At 30.2% G+C, this 18146-nt stretch overlaps 1 protein-coding gene across 3 annotated transcripts; it reads right to left on the bottom strand.

The window, feature by feature from the left end:
* Positions 1–4386: 4386 nt before the first annotated feature.
* Positions 4387–10486, bottom strand: LOC107842898 (transcription factor AS1). 3 transcript variants are annotated; one of them, XM_016686942.2, is made up of 2 exons: positions 9990–10486; positions 4387–5727 (listed from the first exon to the last, which is right to left on the bottom strand). In XM_016686942.2, the coding sequence occupies exon 2, from the start codon at positions 5675–5677 to the stop codon at positions 4592–4594; it is 1086 nt and encodes a 361-aa protein (XP_016542428.1). In that variant the 5' UTR covers positions 5678–5727; positions 9990–10486; the 3' UTR covers positions 4387–4591. The 3 variants fall into 3 exon arrangements, with proteins under 3 accessions (XP_016542428.1, XP_016542427.1, XP_016542429.1); XM_016686941.2 differs by having other exon boundaries at positions 10026–10486; XM_016686943.2 differs by lacking the exon at positions 9990–10486 and adding an exon at positions 6764–9825.
* Between the last annotated feature and the right edge of the window lie 7660 nt (positions 10487–18146).

The raw sequence follows: 18146 nt of genomic DNA, 5'->3' as shown, positions 1-18146 counted from the left end.
ACATATATACGTACCATACAATATATACGTACTACTTTAAAGAAAATATACTACAAAATATATACTACAATATATACACACACTATATATATAGTTATATACTAATTTATAAAACATATACACATGTATGCATTAAATATATACGACTATAGAAGATATAGACACATATATACGTACCATTCAATATATACGTACTACTTTAAATAAAATATACTACAATATATGCACACACTATATATATAGTTATACACTAATTTATAAAATATATACACATGTATACGTTAAATACATACGTCTATAGAAGATATATACACATATATACGTATCATTCAATATATACGTACTACTTTAAAAAAAATATACTACAATATATACACACATTAAATATATAATTATATATTAATTTATAAAATATATACACATATATACGTTAAATATATACTACTTTAGAGTCTATAGAAAATATATACACATATATACGTACCATTCAATATATTTACTACTTTAAAAAATATACGTATACTACAAGACATATACTACAATATATATACTAATTTATAAAACATATAAACATGTATACGTTAAATATATACTACTTTAGAGTCTATAGAAAATATATATACTTATCTTTAAGTGTTGTTTTGTACTCAATCACAACATTTTCTTTTTCCACATATTTTCAATCTTTATGAATTTATCAACCATTTCATCAAGTCCTGATCTCAAGCACACTTGTCTATATCTTCCGGTGACGAACTTGTGCTACCTTGACTATACACATCATTTCTGTGGACCACTTCAACTAACATGTTTCATTTGTTATGTCAATTAGCAAAACTTCACCATCCCAACATTACTCTTGCTTTGGCCTTGTGGTTAGTTGCCAAAGCCCCTTCAACCATTCCATCCTGTCTCATAAGCCTCCTTTGCTCTTGTATCTGCAATGTATTTGGCAATTCTATCAAGGTAATTTTGGACAGGTCTTTTGTGTTTTTCAAAATAGTTATTGATACTCTGTATCTTTCAGGCACTGTAACAAGAATTTTTTCAATAATTTTTGAATCTTTAAATTTTGTGTCAAGCAATCTTACCTTGTTAACAATGCCAAGAAGTCGGTCTGAATATTTTTTACGGTCTCAGGTTCCTTCATCTTTTACAATTAGAATTTTCTTTTTATATTTAACACCTTCATGCCTCGTATTCTTTCATCTCCTGTGTATTCTTCCTTCAGATAATTTTAAATTTCTTTTGTTGATTTAAGAGTCATAATTCTCGTGAAAATTATCGGAGACACATTAGCAAACAAAGTTGCTTTTGCCTTTGATTTTCTTTTTCTTTTGGTTTTTGATCTGGGCCACCGTGGAATTATCGGGCAGCGGAAGAACATCAAAATCCTCCTCCACAGTCTCCCAAAGATCTAATGCCTCAAGATAAGTCTTCATTCTTACTGCCCAAAATTGGTAATTCTCACCATCAAAGACGGGAGGAGTTATTTGGGAAAAGTTATTTTCAAAAGTCATCTCACTCATAGATCACTCAAGAAAATGGCTCTAGATACCAATTGTTGGTTTTTAGCTTTGAAATTAGAGACATTACAGAGAAAGACTTGGACAGGAAAAAAATATTGCAATTGTATCGTCAGAGAAATTATTTTATTAATTACTCAAAACATATATTTATAGCTAAATTTCTAACTAGACTTCAATTCAAATAACAAAGGGATAACTAATTCATAAATCCAAGCCACATAAAACTTTAATAATTTAAAACTACTAATAGTTATCTACTTCTACTTTATTTCTGAGAATCTAAGACATATCTTCAACTGTAGAGTCAGTCGTCTAGATATCTTTTTATCATTAGAGTGAAATGATACTATAAAGAGCAAATAATATAACATAACATAAAAAATAAATTCTACTATAAAACTTTATTTCTATAATAAAAGGTTGTTGTAGATAATGTTATTATGTGGAGAGGCTTAACTAATTTAATATTTCGGTATGGACTGACCTAATAGAAAGGAGACGAGCCAAGTGATCCCTGTGGACTTAATGTCAAATATCATAACAAACTACATGGATGGGAAGCTCAAAGGAGACAACGCCAGAATGGAAAATGTGAAACGGTAAATCTTAAGTTCTTTTATGCTTTATTTCTTTTATCCGCATGATGAATCTTACTACTTTTCTTAAGTACATTCATATTTATTTATTTATGTATGTATCTATATTTCTTGTTCGTAGGAAGGTTTTTGAAGTACCTTCGACATGTATGGTTTTCTTTTCTTTATGTTATACTTTGCGATCGGGACTAGCTGATAGCCACTTTTGAGTAAATGCTAACTTAGTCTCACTTTGTTTCTCTTTTCTTCTGTCTTCAAACAAAAAAAAAAATAAGGTAAGGTATGGTTTGGTTTGGTTTTTGTGCATCAGAAATCATCAAACATGTTTCTTGTGATTTTAATTATTTTGTGATATAACTACTATACAGAATATAAAAAAATTCTTCTTGTATTGTAGTTTTACTCGTATAAGAGAAAACTTAGTATGTGTCGATCTATTGCTAAAGTAAGAAGACATTTTCGAAGGTGAAAAATTGAAGGCAGAGATTGATCCAAAGACAAAAGCAGTAACAGAGACAAAGGTAAGTTGTTGTATTGCATGTATTTTGTTTGATAATTAAAGCATATTTGGGTAAGTTTGCAGTAAGCCAAAGATATCAATTTTAGAGAATTGAAGTGTTTAGTCAATTTATTAAATAAAAATGAGTACTTTTAAGTAGTATAGTAATACAATTTTTCAAAAGCTAATCAATAAGTAGTTACTTCTTTGAAAGTTTGACTAAGCACTAAATGTTGCTCTAATATTAATAAATGTATTTTTCTCATATTGTTTAGGCAAACACAAATTAAATTACTAATTTCTCAAAAATACCTTTTCATAAATCACTTGTAACCAAAAAAAAGAATTTAAAAATAAATTTGAAAGCTTGATCAAACAATTTAGTTAAGTTGAACAAAAAAAAAAAGTGTTAAACAAACATCTGGGCTGAGGAAAGGCTTAAACCGCAGCTATGAACTTCACTGTAACCCCTCGTTATATGGCAACAACTTTTATTGTCATATTAAGGATCTACGACAATTAAATTATTCTTACAAACCTTTTCTTCTTAAATTTATAGATTGGGGTTGCAGATAAGAAATCCAAGAAAAGAAAAGGAGAATTTTCAATCTCGAAAAAGAAATCTGCTGCAAAGAAACACAAAAACAATGGACACGATATAAATAATAAACATTTACCGCTGATCCTATTTCATAAAAAGACACTGATTTAGTATCATGCAAGAGGAGAGGAATCCATTTGGCCTTTTTGGGGGCAGCAAAACGAGATTATGAACTTCATCGGAATGGTCATTATATTTACAATTTTTGTATTCGCTATTCTAATACTCCTATTAAAGTTCTCGATGAAATTGGAGTAGTTGATCTTTTACTTCATTTTTTGTAATTATAAAGTGTTTGAAACTATTATATCATTGATTTTGAAGTCTTATGTGCTCTATATCGCTCCTATTATTAACATTGGATTATGAACAATTAAAAAGTGATCCGCTGTTTTTAAATTTACAGGAACAATGTTCTTAAACAGTGGGGCTGATCAAGCAGAAGCTTGAAAGCAATGCAATGAAAGTTTGTTTTTAAAAATATTGTTATTAAACATTGTTCTTAAACAATGCATGAAATTATTTTTTATTTTATTTTTTTTACTATATGCATGTGGATATGACGAACTCAATATGCAGTTGTATTTCTAGTATTGAAAGTACTAATAATATCCTATTTCGGGATATTTTTTAGTTTGTTAAGTACTATTGATGTTTTTAATGGCTATATAGTTTTAGAGAATTTCTATTAATAATTTTTTTGGCTATTGTTGTTACGCTAAATTTTGTTCTTTGATAACAATTAACAAGTTGAATATATCCAAAAATATTATAGCAGTTTTTGTAGCTATTTTTATCATTACTTTTGCACCGGGACAGACTATTTAATACTTGCATTGATAGAAGATGGCAGACACCTCGTGGAACTAATAAAACTGTTCTCAAGTTAACCTGAACAGCATGACTATAAAGAAAAATAGAGTTAAGTTAAATGCACTTACAATAATTAAAGCCTAAATCAGAATATCCATCAAAGACGTTCAAACTATGGAAAGATGACTACGTTTTCACAAGTACTACAGAAAATCCACTCAAAACTCTGTACTTTCCACTCAGAGCTCATTCAATTTACTAGCATTGGAATCATAAATAAGTTCCTACTTTCCTGTTTTTCTCCTGTATTTCCCCTACTTGCAAAATAACACAAGAAAGTAAGCAATGTCGATAAATGTTGCTACTGAAAGATATAAGCACAATATGTTGTCACAAAGTGGCATCATTTGCAGATTCCAAAAATACAAGTTGCAGGTTATTATAGAATTATCATGCAGAAACAAAAACACAGTAAACCAAATAGAAGGCGGCAATAGCAATTTGAAATAACCGTCTTACACGGCCAGGACACACGAGAATTCTTGGCTTTGCTTCAGCGGCCACCATTAGGTTCTGCAAGTCTTGATTGGCATCCCATCTGCTCAAGAAACTTAGCAAGGCGTAGGTGTTTGGAGGCCCATTGCTCAGCCAATTTCTGCTCCTTTGCTTCTGCATCCCTCCTCAAGCCTGCTAGTTGGTCCTTGTATTCTGCTTCAATCCTGTCTAAAGTTGCCTTCTGCTCTTCCCTCAAAGCTTTCATTTTTGCTTCGATTTCCTCCATCTTTTCCCTAACTTTGTTTGCTTTCTCTGATTCTAGTTGTAATTCCACCCTCCTTAACCTCCAAGCTGCTTCCTTCTTATGTGCAGTCCAACTACGATGCCCTTCATCTAGTTCCTTACAGCATTCTGCAAGTTCAGTAATAAATGGATTTTCTCCACAAGGAGGGGCAACCCCATGATGTGGAAAACTGGTCAAGATAAGGGGCGCATTTTCAGGTCCTCTATCTGTCTGTAGCCACGGAATACTGGGCGTAGGAGTAGGTGGCACTGTTGATGGGGAGAGACTTAAAGTCACAGATGGAGATGACGATCGGACAGTTGAAGGAGCACTGGAATTAGAAAGCCACGGAGGAAGAAGAGTCTGTGGCGTAGAAGTTGGTGCATCAGTGTGGAGGAAACCTCCATTAGAAGTAGCCATAAGTAAACCTGGAACACTCCGCTCTTTTACAATCTTCTCTGCAAAGGTCTCAAGAATGTGGTCGTATTTTCCCTCATCCACTGGATCAACAACCTTATTGTTTTCTTTTTGCTCTCTCTGTTGCTTCTCTTTGAATACTTCCCACCACTTTCCTAATCTTTTAGCAGTTCGACCTGGTACTTCAGCTGCTATTTTCTTCCATTTGTTACCGTGTTTGGCCTGTAGTTGGATAACAAGACGCTGCTCTTCTTCAGTGAGTGATCCTTTTTTAATCCCTGGTTTCAGGTAGTTTTTCCACCTTTCCAAACAAGATTTAGCGTCCCTGTTGAGGGGTGTGTTCATACGCTGCGATACAAGGTGCCATTCTTTTGGTCCATACTGTCTAACATATGCCCGCAATAAAGCATCCTCTTCAGATCGCCACCGTTGCCTCTCCCTCATTTCCAGGTGTAAACACCAGTTTCCATGGTCCCAAACTCCTCATAATTTACCTGAAAAAATGTTTAGCACCATTTTATCTTCAATACTAAAATAAAGAATCAGAACCATATATCTTAAGCACGATATTCACACGAGCAAAGCTCATTCCATGAAAGTGCTTCACATTTAATGCAGTTTACTAGTGAAGAAAGTCATTTCAGGACCCTTAACTAAAATACAATCGCAGAAACACGAGTAACAATTTAACTTTAACACACTTTACACTACAACAACAGCAACAACATACCCAGTGTATTCCCACAAAGTGGGCTTTGGGGAGGGTAAAAGTGTACTCGGTCCATACCACTACCTCATATGAAGAAGAGAGGTTGTTTCCGGAAGGCCCACGGCTCAAGAACTTATTTACCCTAAATGAGATATAATTCATAACCATACAAAAATCTGTCATTTTTAAATAAGTTTCAAAAATACAGATGGTTGAAAGTCTAAAATTTTCAAACTACACAGTTTAGGGGTATCTGGTCATAATTTACAGGTGTAATGTCCACTATTCTTGAAAGAGCTGCTACGTCACTCTGATATCTGCTACCCATGACCAGTTCAATATTAGTCTGATTGAACTAAGCTAATTGAAGAATATATTCACATTTAGTATTGTTCCGACCCTTCAGCATTCAGATCTTATCATGAATAGAGATCAGGCTAGCCACATTTGAAGGTCACTGCTTCCGGAGAAATGCAGAGAAAACAATATAGAAAACAAAAGCGGACAGTGTACACATCCAGATTTATGATTGATTGAAGCATGCTTGCATAAATCATTTGATGCAATATCAGTTATCATGTATCAGCATATTGTAAACCTCCCCATCTTAACACTGCTAAACTATCCTGATCAAGACCAGCATTGAATTACTAGCTTTTTGTAAGTGTGAACAATCCACATTAACGAGTTCATTAAAAAAAATAAAGTTTCTCCCTTAAAAGAACTCAGAAAAATATGTCAATACAAATTAAATACTCAAATTTAAGTGTCTTGGTTTGACAGGCAAGTTTAAGATATAAGAAAAGATCATTGAATCTTACGGTGTTAAATTAGTGATGTCCGCTGCCAAGGTTGAATGTTAGGATCGGAACACTTACTAAATATTGAAAGAGGAACACTTTTTGTACAAGCCAAAACAATAGGTAAGACACTTAAATTAGGACAGAGGGAATAACACTCTTCCATCTTAGGTTACTTAAAACTCACGTTGATTTAGATCAAAAAAACAGATTCATAATCTTCTCCAGATATTTCAATATTAGTAACAGTAGTTATAGTTGGAGCCAGATTCTGCAACATGGCAGAGAAATAATGGAAATGCAGAGACCAGTACAGCCAAAAAGACACTCTTAATCTTCTCAACAGATAGTCTACAAGAAAATGCAAAAACAACAAGCATCTTTAGAAGATATTTCCACAAATAAGACCAGCCGTGAAACAAGTAACCAACACACACACAACGAAGTATGAAGCATCCATCATATCAGTTTGATCACAGACCCAAAATGGAAACAACTAAAGAGATTTCAAGATTCTCTTAATTTGAGATTGAGGGGATCGGTAGCCCGGAGCACATAGCATCCCTCCTTATCATGGTACAGGGAAGGGCCGCACCCCAAGGGGTGTGATGCAAACAGTCAAGACTGCTTCCACAGCTCGAACCCAGATTGTGCAAAATGGACAAGAAAATAATGACAATGCAGAGACCACTAGAACACAAAGGATAGATTCTTTATCTTCACTAAATAGAGCAATCCATACAATTCAGTGAAAAAAGCAAGCAACTTTGGGTGTGTTTGGTACGATGGAAAATGTTTTCTGAAAAATGTTTTCTTATTTTCCCTTGTTTTGTTGTAGTCAAATGTTGGGAAAATGTTTTCCATAACAACTCATTTTCCTCCATTTGACGGAAAATGACTTCCCTCAAGGGCCAAGGGAAGTCATTTTCCGAAAAATGACAAATGTGACTTATGCCCCCACCCCCACCCTCTTCTCCACTCCAACAACACTCATATTCACATTTCTCAAAAAATTCACATTACTCAAAAACATTTTTCACTGTGCTTTGCTTCAATTTTTCACTGCTTGAAATAAAAAATAGTGAAGCCCAAATTTTTTTCTTTACCAATGTTCATTGAATGTATTGTTATTTTCATATGCATAGAGGAAGACTTACCTATGTTACTTTTGCAAATTGCATATTTCATTTTGTCATCGATGCATCTTGTTTTACAAGGTTCAATAAGCTTGTCGTTCCGTTGTATTTCTGTTGATTGTAGTATCTTGAGAATGTTCTAACAAAATGTCGAAAAATGTCCCCTATATTTGCTAATTAGTAGTTGATTAAATTTAGTGATTGTAATATTTTACTATTTGATATTGATATTATTTGCTATGCTTAAATTAGTTCTTACAAGAGGCACTGATATACTAGTTAACAATTAGTTAGTAGTATTTTCTAAAAAGTATTTTTTTCACTCACCAATCAAACGCTAAAAATATTTTTCTAAAAGATATTTTCTACTCACCAACCAAGCACCATAAAATACTTTTCGGAAAATATTTTCCACTCCTAACCAAACATAAGAAAATAAGTAGAAAACCAACTTATTTTCCTTTAACAAGGTTCCCCACAAACAAGACCAGTACTGATGGCAGGAAGTCATCCATCGTAGCAGCAGTTTGATCACAAAACCTAAAGGCGGACAACTTAAGAAACTTACAAGAAACCTCTTAAGAAGCCCAATTCTTGCTTCTACCTTAGATCTTTCGTGTAGTACTTCTTTTTTTCAAGAAAATATGAGCAAAGTTGAGAAAAGATGCAGATGCTAAAATGTTCAAAATGAAAGAGAAATAATGGTAATGCAAAACCAACACAGCTAGAGACTTTATCTCCAGCAGATATAGCCAACAAAGTTCAGTAAAAATAGCAAGCAACTTTATCAGATTTTCCCACAATCAAAGGTGAAGAAACCATATAATAGAACACACGGCAATGCTGGAAATATACCCATCAAATCATTTTAATCACAGAATCAAAACAAGGGGATAACTTTGAAGAGATTACAAGAAACCTTTTAGGAAACCACTTGATCGCTTTTTGTAGTTGTAATTTGTCAAGAAAATATGACTAAAATGTGCAAAATGGAAGAGAAGAAATAATGCAAATGCAGAGACCACTAAAGCAAAAGATAAATTCTTTACCTTTACCAGATATAGCCATACATGTGAATGCTCATAAGAACAAGAAAAACATACCGACATGTAAATGCATTGGTTGTGGGAAAAGGCAACTTTATAAGATTTTCCCAAAACCAAAACTGAAAAAACCATACCGACAGAACACACAACAAAGTTGGTCAAATACCAAACAGATCGTATTGATCACAGAACCAAAAAAGGGGCCAACTTCCAGAGATTACAAAACACTTGGCTCGACCTATTTGATTTTTTTTGTGTTATTTCAAGAAAATATGAGCACAATGAGAAAAAATGCAAAGACCAAAATGTTCAAAGTAAACAGAAATAATGATAATGCAGAGACCAGTGCAGCAAAGAGATAAAATAATTTTTATCTCCACCAAGATATAGTAAGAAGAAGAAAAACACAATTCAGTAAAAAAAGTAAGCAACTTTATAAGATTTTCCAACCCATATAACAAAACACACAACAAAGTTGAAAAAATACCCATCAATTCAATTATAAGGAACTCACAAGAAACCTATTAGGAAGACAGATTTTCAGCCCAGCAAATTTGATTTTTTTGTTGATTTTCAAGAAAATATGAACAAAAAGTGAATTAATGCTAATGCAGACTAGCAAAAAGATAGATTCTTTATCTCTACCCGAAATAGCCAAACGCTTTTAAGAACAAGAAAACACAATTCAGTAAACAAAAGAAAGCAACTTTACAAGATTTTCCCACAACAGAACACACAAGAAAGTTGGAAAAATAACCATCAAATCATTTTGATCACAGAACCAAAAATGTGAACTCACAAAAAACCTCTTTTCAGTTATTTTTCAAGAAAATATGAGCTAAAAGAGAAAATATGCAAAGAGCAAGACGTTCAAAATGGAAGAGAAATAATGGTAATGCAGATACTATTTCAGCAAAAAAGAAAGATTCTTTATCTTAACCAATTAGGTACAGTAGGAACAAGAAAAACAAAATTCAGTAAAAAAGCAAACGACTTTTGTAAGATTTTCCCACAACCAAAGGTGAAAAAAAATATATAATAAAACACAATAAAGTAGAAAAATACCCATCAAATCACTTGAAGAAATAACAAAGAACTTACAAGAAACCTCCTAGGAATTCCAGATCTCAACCCAACCCATTTAATCTTTTCAGTTCTTTTTCAAGAAAATATGAGCAAAAAAGAGAAAGTTTAAGGGAAAATCAAGAATGTATATTGCAAAAGAAGAGAGTAAAAAGAAGCAGAAGAAGAGAGATGTAACAAAGAGGGGAAGGTGTAGCACGCTATAAGAGAACAGAAAAGGCTAAGGTATGGCCCCTTCACACACAGTAACACACTCACTGTGTGTATAGTGTATAGTTAGGGAGGGGGTGACGTGTATAGAGAATGTGATGACGAAGACAGCAATGGCGTCTTTAACCAGAAAGGTTATTTGTACATGCACACGCACTATTATGCACTAGTAATTTCTACACCTTTGTTTGTTAGAGTTAGAGGGTAAAAGGTTTGAAAACTATAGTGAAAATACAATAAACAAAAGTAAAAGCACTAGTACTACTTTTATTTTTTGTGCGAGTGGTCAAAACAAAATCACTTTTTTTTTTTTCAGTAAAATCTTCTTCTTCTGGCAAAATTGGGATTGAAGGAATAGAAAAGGTGATTATAAAGTGAGAAATCGAATTTTTAATGGAAGTGTATTTTTTCTAGGCAATCATTTTTTCTAAGCAATCTTAGCATATTTGATATAAAAAGATTTTACATAATGTGGTCGGAATGAAATTGGATGTTCTTATATCTTATTGTATATTTGATTTATTTTGATTTTCGATTAATAACAAAAATTAAGATGGAACAATTGACATTGAATAGTCAAAGAGGAAAATTTGGAAGAAAAATATGGTAAGGGCTTTTTTCGTATAATGTAATAAGGTGATGCGCGGACCAATTTGATCAATATTTACTTTCTTTTGTCACATTGACAAAAAATATTAATTTCATGAATTTTATTTTATAAAATGGAAGGATTGTGTTCAAGCACTAAAGAACTCAAATTCAAGTTCACAATCTAACATCCAAAGTTAATCTCGAGAGCGAAGTGTAAATCAAGATTTAAAGTGTACAAATCTAAACTATTACTCACATATGAAGATGATATCAAATAATGTCATATCAAATGAAGTAAAAGGGGATATCATAAATCAAGATTTAAGGTGTACAAGTCTAAACTATTGCTCACATATATATAAAGGTGATATCAAATAATTTCATATCAGTAAAGAGAGATATCATAAAACTAAGTTTGTTATTAGATTTATATTGTATTTAGTTAATAACATAAATTAATTTTAAAATAAATTTATATTATTAATTAAATATAATATCAAATTTAATTATAAAATATTTACGCTACATACCAAACATCGGATGATGTTATAAGATATCTCTTATTATCCCAATAATAATCCACCTATCGGTTATAAGACTCTAATTCTAGTTTGTGACCTCGAAGAATCTTTCTTTATTAGAACTAGACAAACTCACAACACGATTGAATTTAGGCAACCAAAAAGAAACATAAGGGGGTGGTTAAAAAAAAAAATGTAGGGTAACGGGGTAAAGAATCAGAAATTGCAATAATGGCCAGGGAAGTCCGTGGACAGTAGTACTGATTAGCATCTGCCTAGTTCTTTGAAACTATCATCATCAAAAGTCTTAGATTCATTTTTATTTTATTTTTATTTTTTCCATAGCTTTTTTTGAGAAGTGGGAAAAAAACTGTTATTGAGTTTTCTTGTTACAACTTTATTATTTATGAGATCTTTTGTGACTATTTTTCTGATAAACCTGCCTCCTACTAGAAGTGACTACACTCTTTACTGTCACACCTTTAACCCCACTGAGGAAAAAAAAGTGTAGCATCATCACAGTATCACATTGATGCTAGTGCCAAATTTTTCCCACACTTGTTATTCTTTTGAAAGGTTAAAATTTTTAACAGATTTTACTTTCATTTTCTCAATATAAAAATATTTGACTTGATACAACCATATTGGCACATAAAATTATTTGATTATTGTCTAAATAAGTTTTTATTTTATTTAAAAATTAGCGTCCGATAAAAAATTTAGATCCAATTTGAAAATTGTATTGTAAATTTTAAGTGGAAAACTTTAAAAATAACTTATAACCTTGTTATTCTTTTCAAAGATTAAATTTTTCAAAATATTTTAGTTTAATTTTTACAATATAAAATATTTCGACTTGATACAAACATATTAGCTCATAAAATTATTTGTTTATTTTCTGAATAAGATTTTTTTTATTTAAAAATTAGCGTCCGATAAAATTTTTAGATCCAATTTGAAATTATATTGTAATTTTTAAGTGGAAAATTTAAAAAATAACCTATCTTCCACTTTTCACATTTGAAGTTATATTTAAGAAATAGCATGTTTTTAAAATTGTGTTTAATCAAAATAAAACGAGGAGGGTATGAAATAAATATATATTTTCATAGTTTATTTTTACTTATTCGGAATTTTTACGCATGTTCTAACTAATAAAAATTGACATAAATATTTTATTATAAATATATTTATATCTATAATTTATATCTATGATCTATATCTACATCTATAATATATTAAAAAAATGAATATCCTTAAAAAAATTATTTGAATTTTTTGTTTTTATATATTAACGAATACCCTTAGAAAAGTGATTTACATTTTTTGCTCTTCATTAAAAGACACTTATTTAGACAAAACTGTTTTTACATTATTTTTATCAATTTATTATTTAATTTTTTTTATTTTATTAATCAGACTCCTAAAATATATGAGATTCTTAAAATATATGAAAGAAGAATCAATTAATATTTTTTCTTTGTACTAATCAATTAAAAAAATACTCCTAAAATAGGATAGAAAAATACTTTTAAAATAGAATTAAAAAAATACTCTTAAAATAGGACTCTATTAAGAAAATACTTTTATAAATATTGAGATGCATGTTAAATTAGAGAAGAAATTGAGTTACATATTAAAAAATAAAACTCCATTAAGAAATACTACTATAAATATTGAAATGCACGTTAAACTAGAGAAAAAAATCGATTTACTTATTGAAAAATATTATTGATGCTCATTTAACTTGATTCGATTGTTTGTCTAGATTGGTGGATGCTTAATTTTCTAACCGTCAACTTTTTCACTATTTCATTCAAGTCATTCTTTAGGATCAATTTTTTAGCTCAAACAAGAATTATTTTCATCAAAATTGGAGTTTTGTGATTACTATTATATTATTTTGTTATAGTTTATAGACCGTAGAAAAATTTACAGGTAATAGATGAATGTCAGTTTTGAAATTATTTTTAGATAAAAATTAGGTTTAATTGTATTGTATTTATATATCTGATTTGAGAATATTTTTGTGTAAAGGTTAAGTTTAATTATATTATTTTAATATCTCTATGATCGTATTATTTTGTTATAATTTACTGATGGTAGATGAATATCGATTAACTTAATAATTTTTTTTGTAAAAATTAAATTTAATTAAATAAATTTTTTTAAAAATATTAAATTTAATTATTATATTTATTTTTATTATTTAAATAAATAATGTGACATCTGAACTAAATAAATGAGATAGACGCACAAAACGTGTACAACTAATTAATTAGAAAATAAGACAATAGTAAGAAATTTGTATGTATGTATCTCTGGTCATCATTAGCTACGGGACTTACGAGGACCGAAATGACCACTAGCTGTACACCCGGACCATATGCTTTATTTTCTAACCGAACACGAGAATTTATTTCTGAATATTTCCTTATGAGGGAATACAAATAATTGAAGAATAATATGATTTTATCAAAAACATTTACAAGCATTATTTTCTCTTTTTATCGTACTTAAATTAAAATAGATTAATTTCATGCGAGTTCTTTTATTCTTGTCGTGGACAGATTAACCAAGTTTGATTTCATACACAGTTATAATAACTCAAAAAAATCATTTTTTTAGTACTGTAATTTATTTCAGAGATGTAATCTAATAATTAATGAAGTGACTGGGTGTGATCTAATGACTAATGAAGTGACAGAATCATGAAATCTCATATTTAAATTTCAATAGAGATTAAATACTAAAGTGATTTTTTTCAGCGATATATATTTTCGTGAACATTATCATTTGAAATTTATTGTTAATAAAATGTACTATAAATATTCTATAAAAATAGTTGAAATGTATATCCGTGAACATTATCATTTGAAATTTAGTGTTAATAAAATGTACTATAAATATTCTATAAAAATAGTTGAAATGTACGTAAGTAAGTTCGACTCACCAAGACCCTTTCGCTATGATTCTCCTGAGTTTCCTTAACCAAATTAAGGCCTATGAGTTGATGACTCATTTCTCAATAGGTATGCGGTTGGAGTTTTTGGCTCCCTTTGGTCGAGAGTTTACAATTTGCATATTCCATTTCATATCCCAATGAAGGTTTTTTTTTTTTTATGTTACTGTCTTTATTTTAATTTATCAGACATATTTTTTTAAATGATATATCTCACAAAAATATCATTTTTTTAACCACAATAATTTGTCCACTATAATGTCAAAAGTTAAGTCTGAAAAGTATTATTTTCGATAAATTTTTAACTCAAAAAAAAAAATATAAACCCAATATCTATATAAATATAAATAATAATAATAATAATAACATGATAGTAAGAAAATCAAAGTAAAATACACAACAAGTAAAGATAGAAATAGAATAAAGATACAGAATGTCTATCTTTTTATAACTAAAAATATCTTAATTTTAATGAAAACCATTAATATTACTAGAGTATATTTTTTCATAGATAGATAGAAATGCTCCAAAAATTATTCTCTCAAAAACAAAAAATTTAAAAGGAGGATGGGGGAGGGGCTAAAAAGTGGTTGGAGGGGCATGGGGTGGCGTGGGGGAGACTGAGAGGGACTATAGTCCGGGTTTCACGGCAGAAGGAGACGAAGAGTGAAAAAGACAGGACTTGACTGGCCTCTTTCTTCGCTATGGCATTGTCAGTGATACGTTACATCTCTTTTTTCCCCTTCCCTACACCTATCTATCATCTACTATTACTTCTACTTTTTTCTCATTACACAAAACAAATTACATCCCTTTACCCTCCACAATATCTTTTTTCTTCTTCTTTCACCCCCCTTTTTCCTCCATATTCACATCCCCCTGCCCTTTCACGTATGTGGCATCATTTAATACGCGGACTAAATAGTTCAATAGTTAGAGAATATTTGATAGGAGTGAGAAATAATTAATTTTGAAATTTATTTTAATATAAATTTATCTCATGTTTTATTGAGATAAAATTTATGAAATAATTTATTTTAAAATTATAGTATTATTTTTATTCTTTGTTGAGAATGGAATAACTAATCTCAATAACTTGTTTTCCAACTAAACTATCCCTTATAGTTAGAGCTGTTAAAATAGGCTAACTCAACCCAACCCAGACCAAGCTTCACGGATTAAAGTATTTGATGGGCTAAGATAGGTTGGCCCTTCACTTTGAAGGACGTTAAATATATGGCCCAACTCAATCTTAATAGGGTCACGGGTTAGGGTGGACTAACCCCTTATTTTTAATTTTTTTTGTTAGATTGTTTTTTTCAATGTATATTTTAATTAATAGATATAACAATCCATTCGCACGTCTAACATATTTTATATAAAGTACATAATTCTATGTTGATTTATAATATCTTAATTAATATCAACATTCATGTAAATTCATATGCAAAGTTAATAAGTTAAACAACATCAAAAAGTTATATATCAAAAATTACTAAAATTTAAAATTCACTTCAAAATATCAATGCTTTGAATTTGGGCAATGTTATGTAATCAATTTCGAGTAGCTGTAACAAGTGTTTGAACATTTCATCATGGATGTAATTTTTACATTTTTTGATTGAAAATTTTAGCATTAGCCATTTAATGCTACAGTAAAATATTGTGTAAGATACTTAGTAAAATTTATCGAGTAATCATTATTTATATTTTTTTTTTGCTTATAATTTTTTGTTTTAAATTTTAAGTTTAAATTAAATAACAAATGAAACATCTATACTTGATGATTAAGATTTAACACTTAATAAATTAAATATTAGGTAGTATATTAAACTTTTTCTATAACTACTATTCTTAAATATCACTTTTTCTTTCACAATATTCATATATTTTTTTATTTAAATTAAATAGTATTTTGGTCCACGAGTTGGCCCAGCTTAACCTCAGTCAAGCCTCAGGGTCAGCGGGCTGACTTGGGCTGGGCTTATAAGCCCCAATTTTACTGGACTCAAAAATTGTAACCCAACCCAACCCAACCCCAATAATGGGCTGGGTTGGGTCCGCCTCAAGGGTCAAGCCCAATTTGACGGCTCTACTTATAATATTATAACTAGAGGTGTATATAGGTCGGGTTGGTTCTATTTTTATTAAAAAATAAATCTAACCAATAATGTTGGTTTATTAAAATTATAAACCAAATCAAATCAATATAAAATTGATTTTTTCGGTTTAGGTTTTAGTCAGTTTTTTTGGTTTTTTCGAGGTTTTTTTTATAATCTTTAGATTTTACAATTATATTATGATCGAAGACTAGATCAAATATGTTTTCACTCATGTGCTAATGAAAAATCATAATTATGAAAAAATGAGGAGCGGAAAACTTTCTTGAAACTAAAAAGTGAGATGAAGAGTGAAAAGTTTAGGTTTTACGTTTATATTGGGTTCTCGATCATTTAATTAGCAATTAATAGACAAATATTACAACTTAAAAGCTCAAATCTAAATATATATAGGGGAAAATTCAGAAATAGCATACTTATCCCCTTAATATATCTACATCTACTTTCAAATTATTGAAAATTACTAAAACTAGTTGAAAAATTATTTAAAAAGTAGATTATAATTAAGATTTTATGTATAAAAAAGTTCGAATACTATATATATATATATATATATATATTATGTCGGTTTGATTCGGGTTCGGTTTGACCTTTTTTTGTTAAAACCAAACCAAGAATGGTCGATTTTTTTTTTCTAACGTCAAACCAATCAAACCAAATCATAAGTCGGGTTTTTTTTCGGTTTGGTTTGATTCGTCGATTCGGTTTGACTTGACGGTTTGATCTGTACACTCCTAACTATAACTGTAGTTTTTTGAACTAATTTATCTTGAACTAACATGTATCAGACACAATATAAATTTTACTCATACTTGACGCTGAGATGTTATTTCATATTTCATGTATCGAATGACCTCTTTTAAGTATTTGGGATCTTTAATAATCATCTAACTCTTTAATTTTAATATTTTAATGATATATTTAACATAATAAAATTAAAAAATATTTAAATATATACATATTTTTAATTTAAGATTATAAGATTATAAGATAAGGATAGAAGGCTAATACGGGTGTGTGGGTTGTAGCTTGCAGTCTGGAGAGTCTTGTGTAGCCGAGTTAGTAAGCCTAGGTCCGTGTTCATAGGGTCCCTGTTATAGGAGTGTAGGTTATTACTAGGTGGGTGCAATAGGTCTTATTACTTAGTACCTATTTTCTTATTCTGTGTTGCCCTTATGTCTCGTATTTCATATTTCTCTGATGTCTATTTTATTATTTCGTATTCCTGATTTTCTATTTTGTTTTTCATCCCTTTGTTTGTTATTTTCTACTTTGAGCCGGGGGTCTATTGGTAATAACCTCTCTACTTCCTCGAAGGTAATGGTATGGACTGCGTAGATCTTACCCTCCTCAGACCTCACTCTTGTGGGAATACACTGGGTATATTGTTATTGTTGTATAAGATTTAAAAATATCTTACTTTTCTAAATAAGTTTTGAATGAGCCTAAAAGTTACTTTTCTAAATAAGTTTTGAATGAGCCTGTATAACTAGGAATTAGGATCGTCTACTTTTTTAAGAAAATGTTTAAGTCAAATTAAAGTAAATAAATTGAAACGGATGATCAAGTTTAGTTAAGGATGTAGTCGGATGGTGAGTATTGCTAGTTCCGTAATCAAATGTCTTGAATTTAAATTCTGAGAATAAAGTTATCATATGAAAGTTTTATCTTCTTAAATGGGATTATTCTGATCGGAATTTGAATTAATTGACCTTCAAACTAAGTGTTGGCACTA

Source organism: Capsicum annuum, chromosome 9 (assembly GCF_002878395.1).
Source record: "Capsicum annuum cultivar UCD-10X-F1 chromosome 9, UCD10Xv1.1, whole genome shotgun sequence".
Classification (NCBI taxonomy): Eukaryota; Viridiplantae; Streptophyta; class Magnoliopsida; order Solanales; family Solanaceae; genus Capsicum; species Capsicum annuum.
Note: the sequence above shows the minus strand (reverse complement) of the source record. Positions and strands in the feature narration are given on the sequence as shown.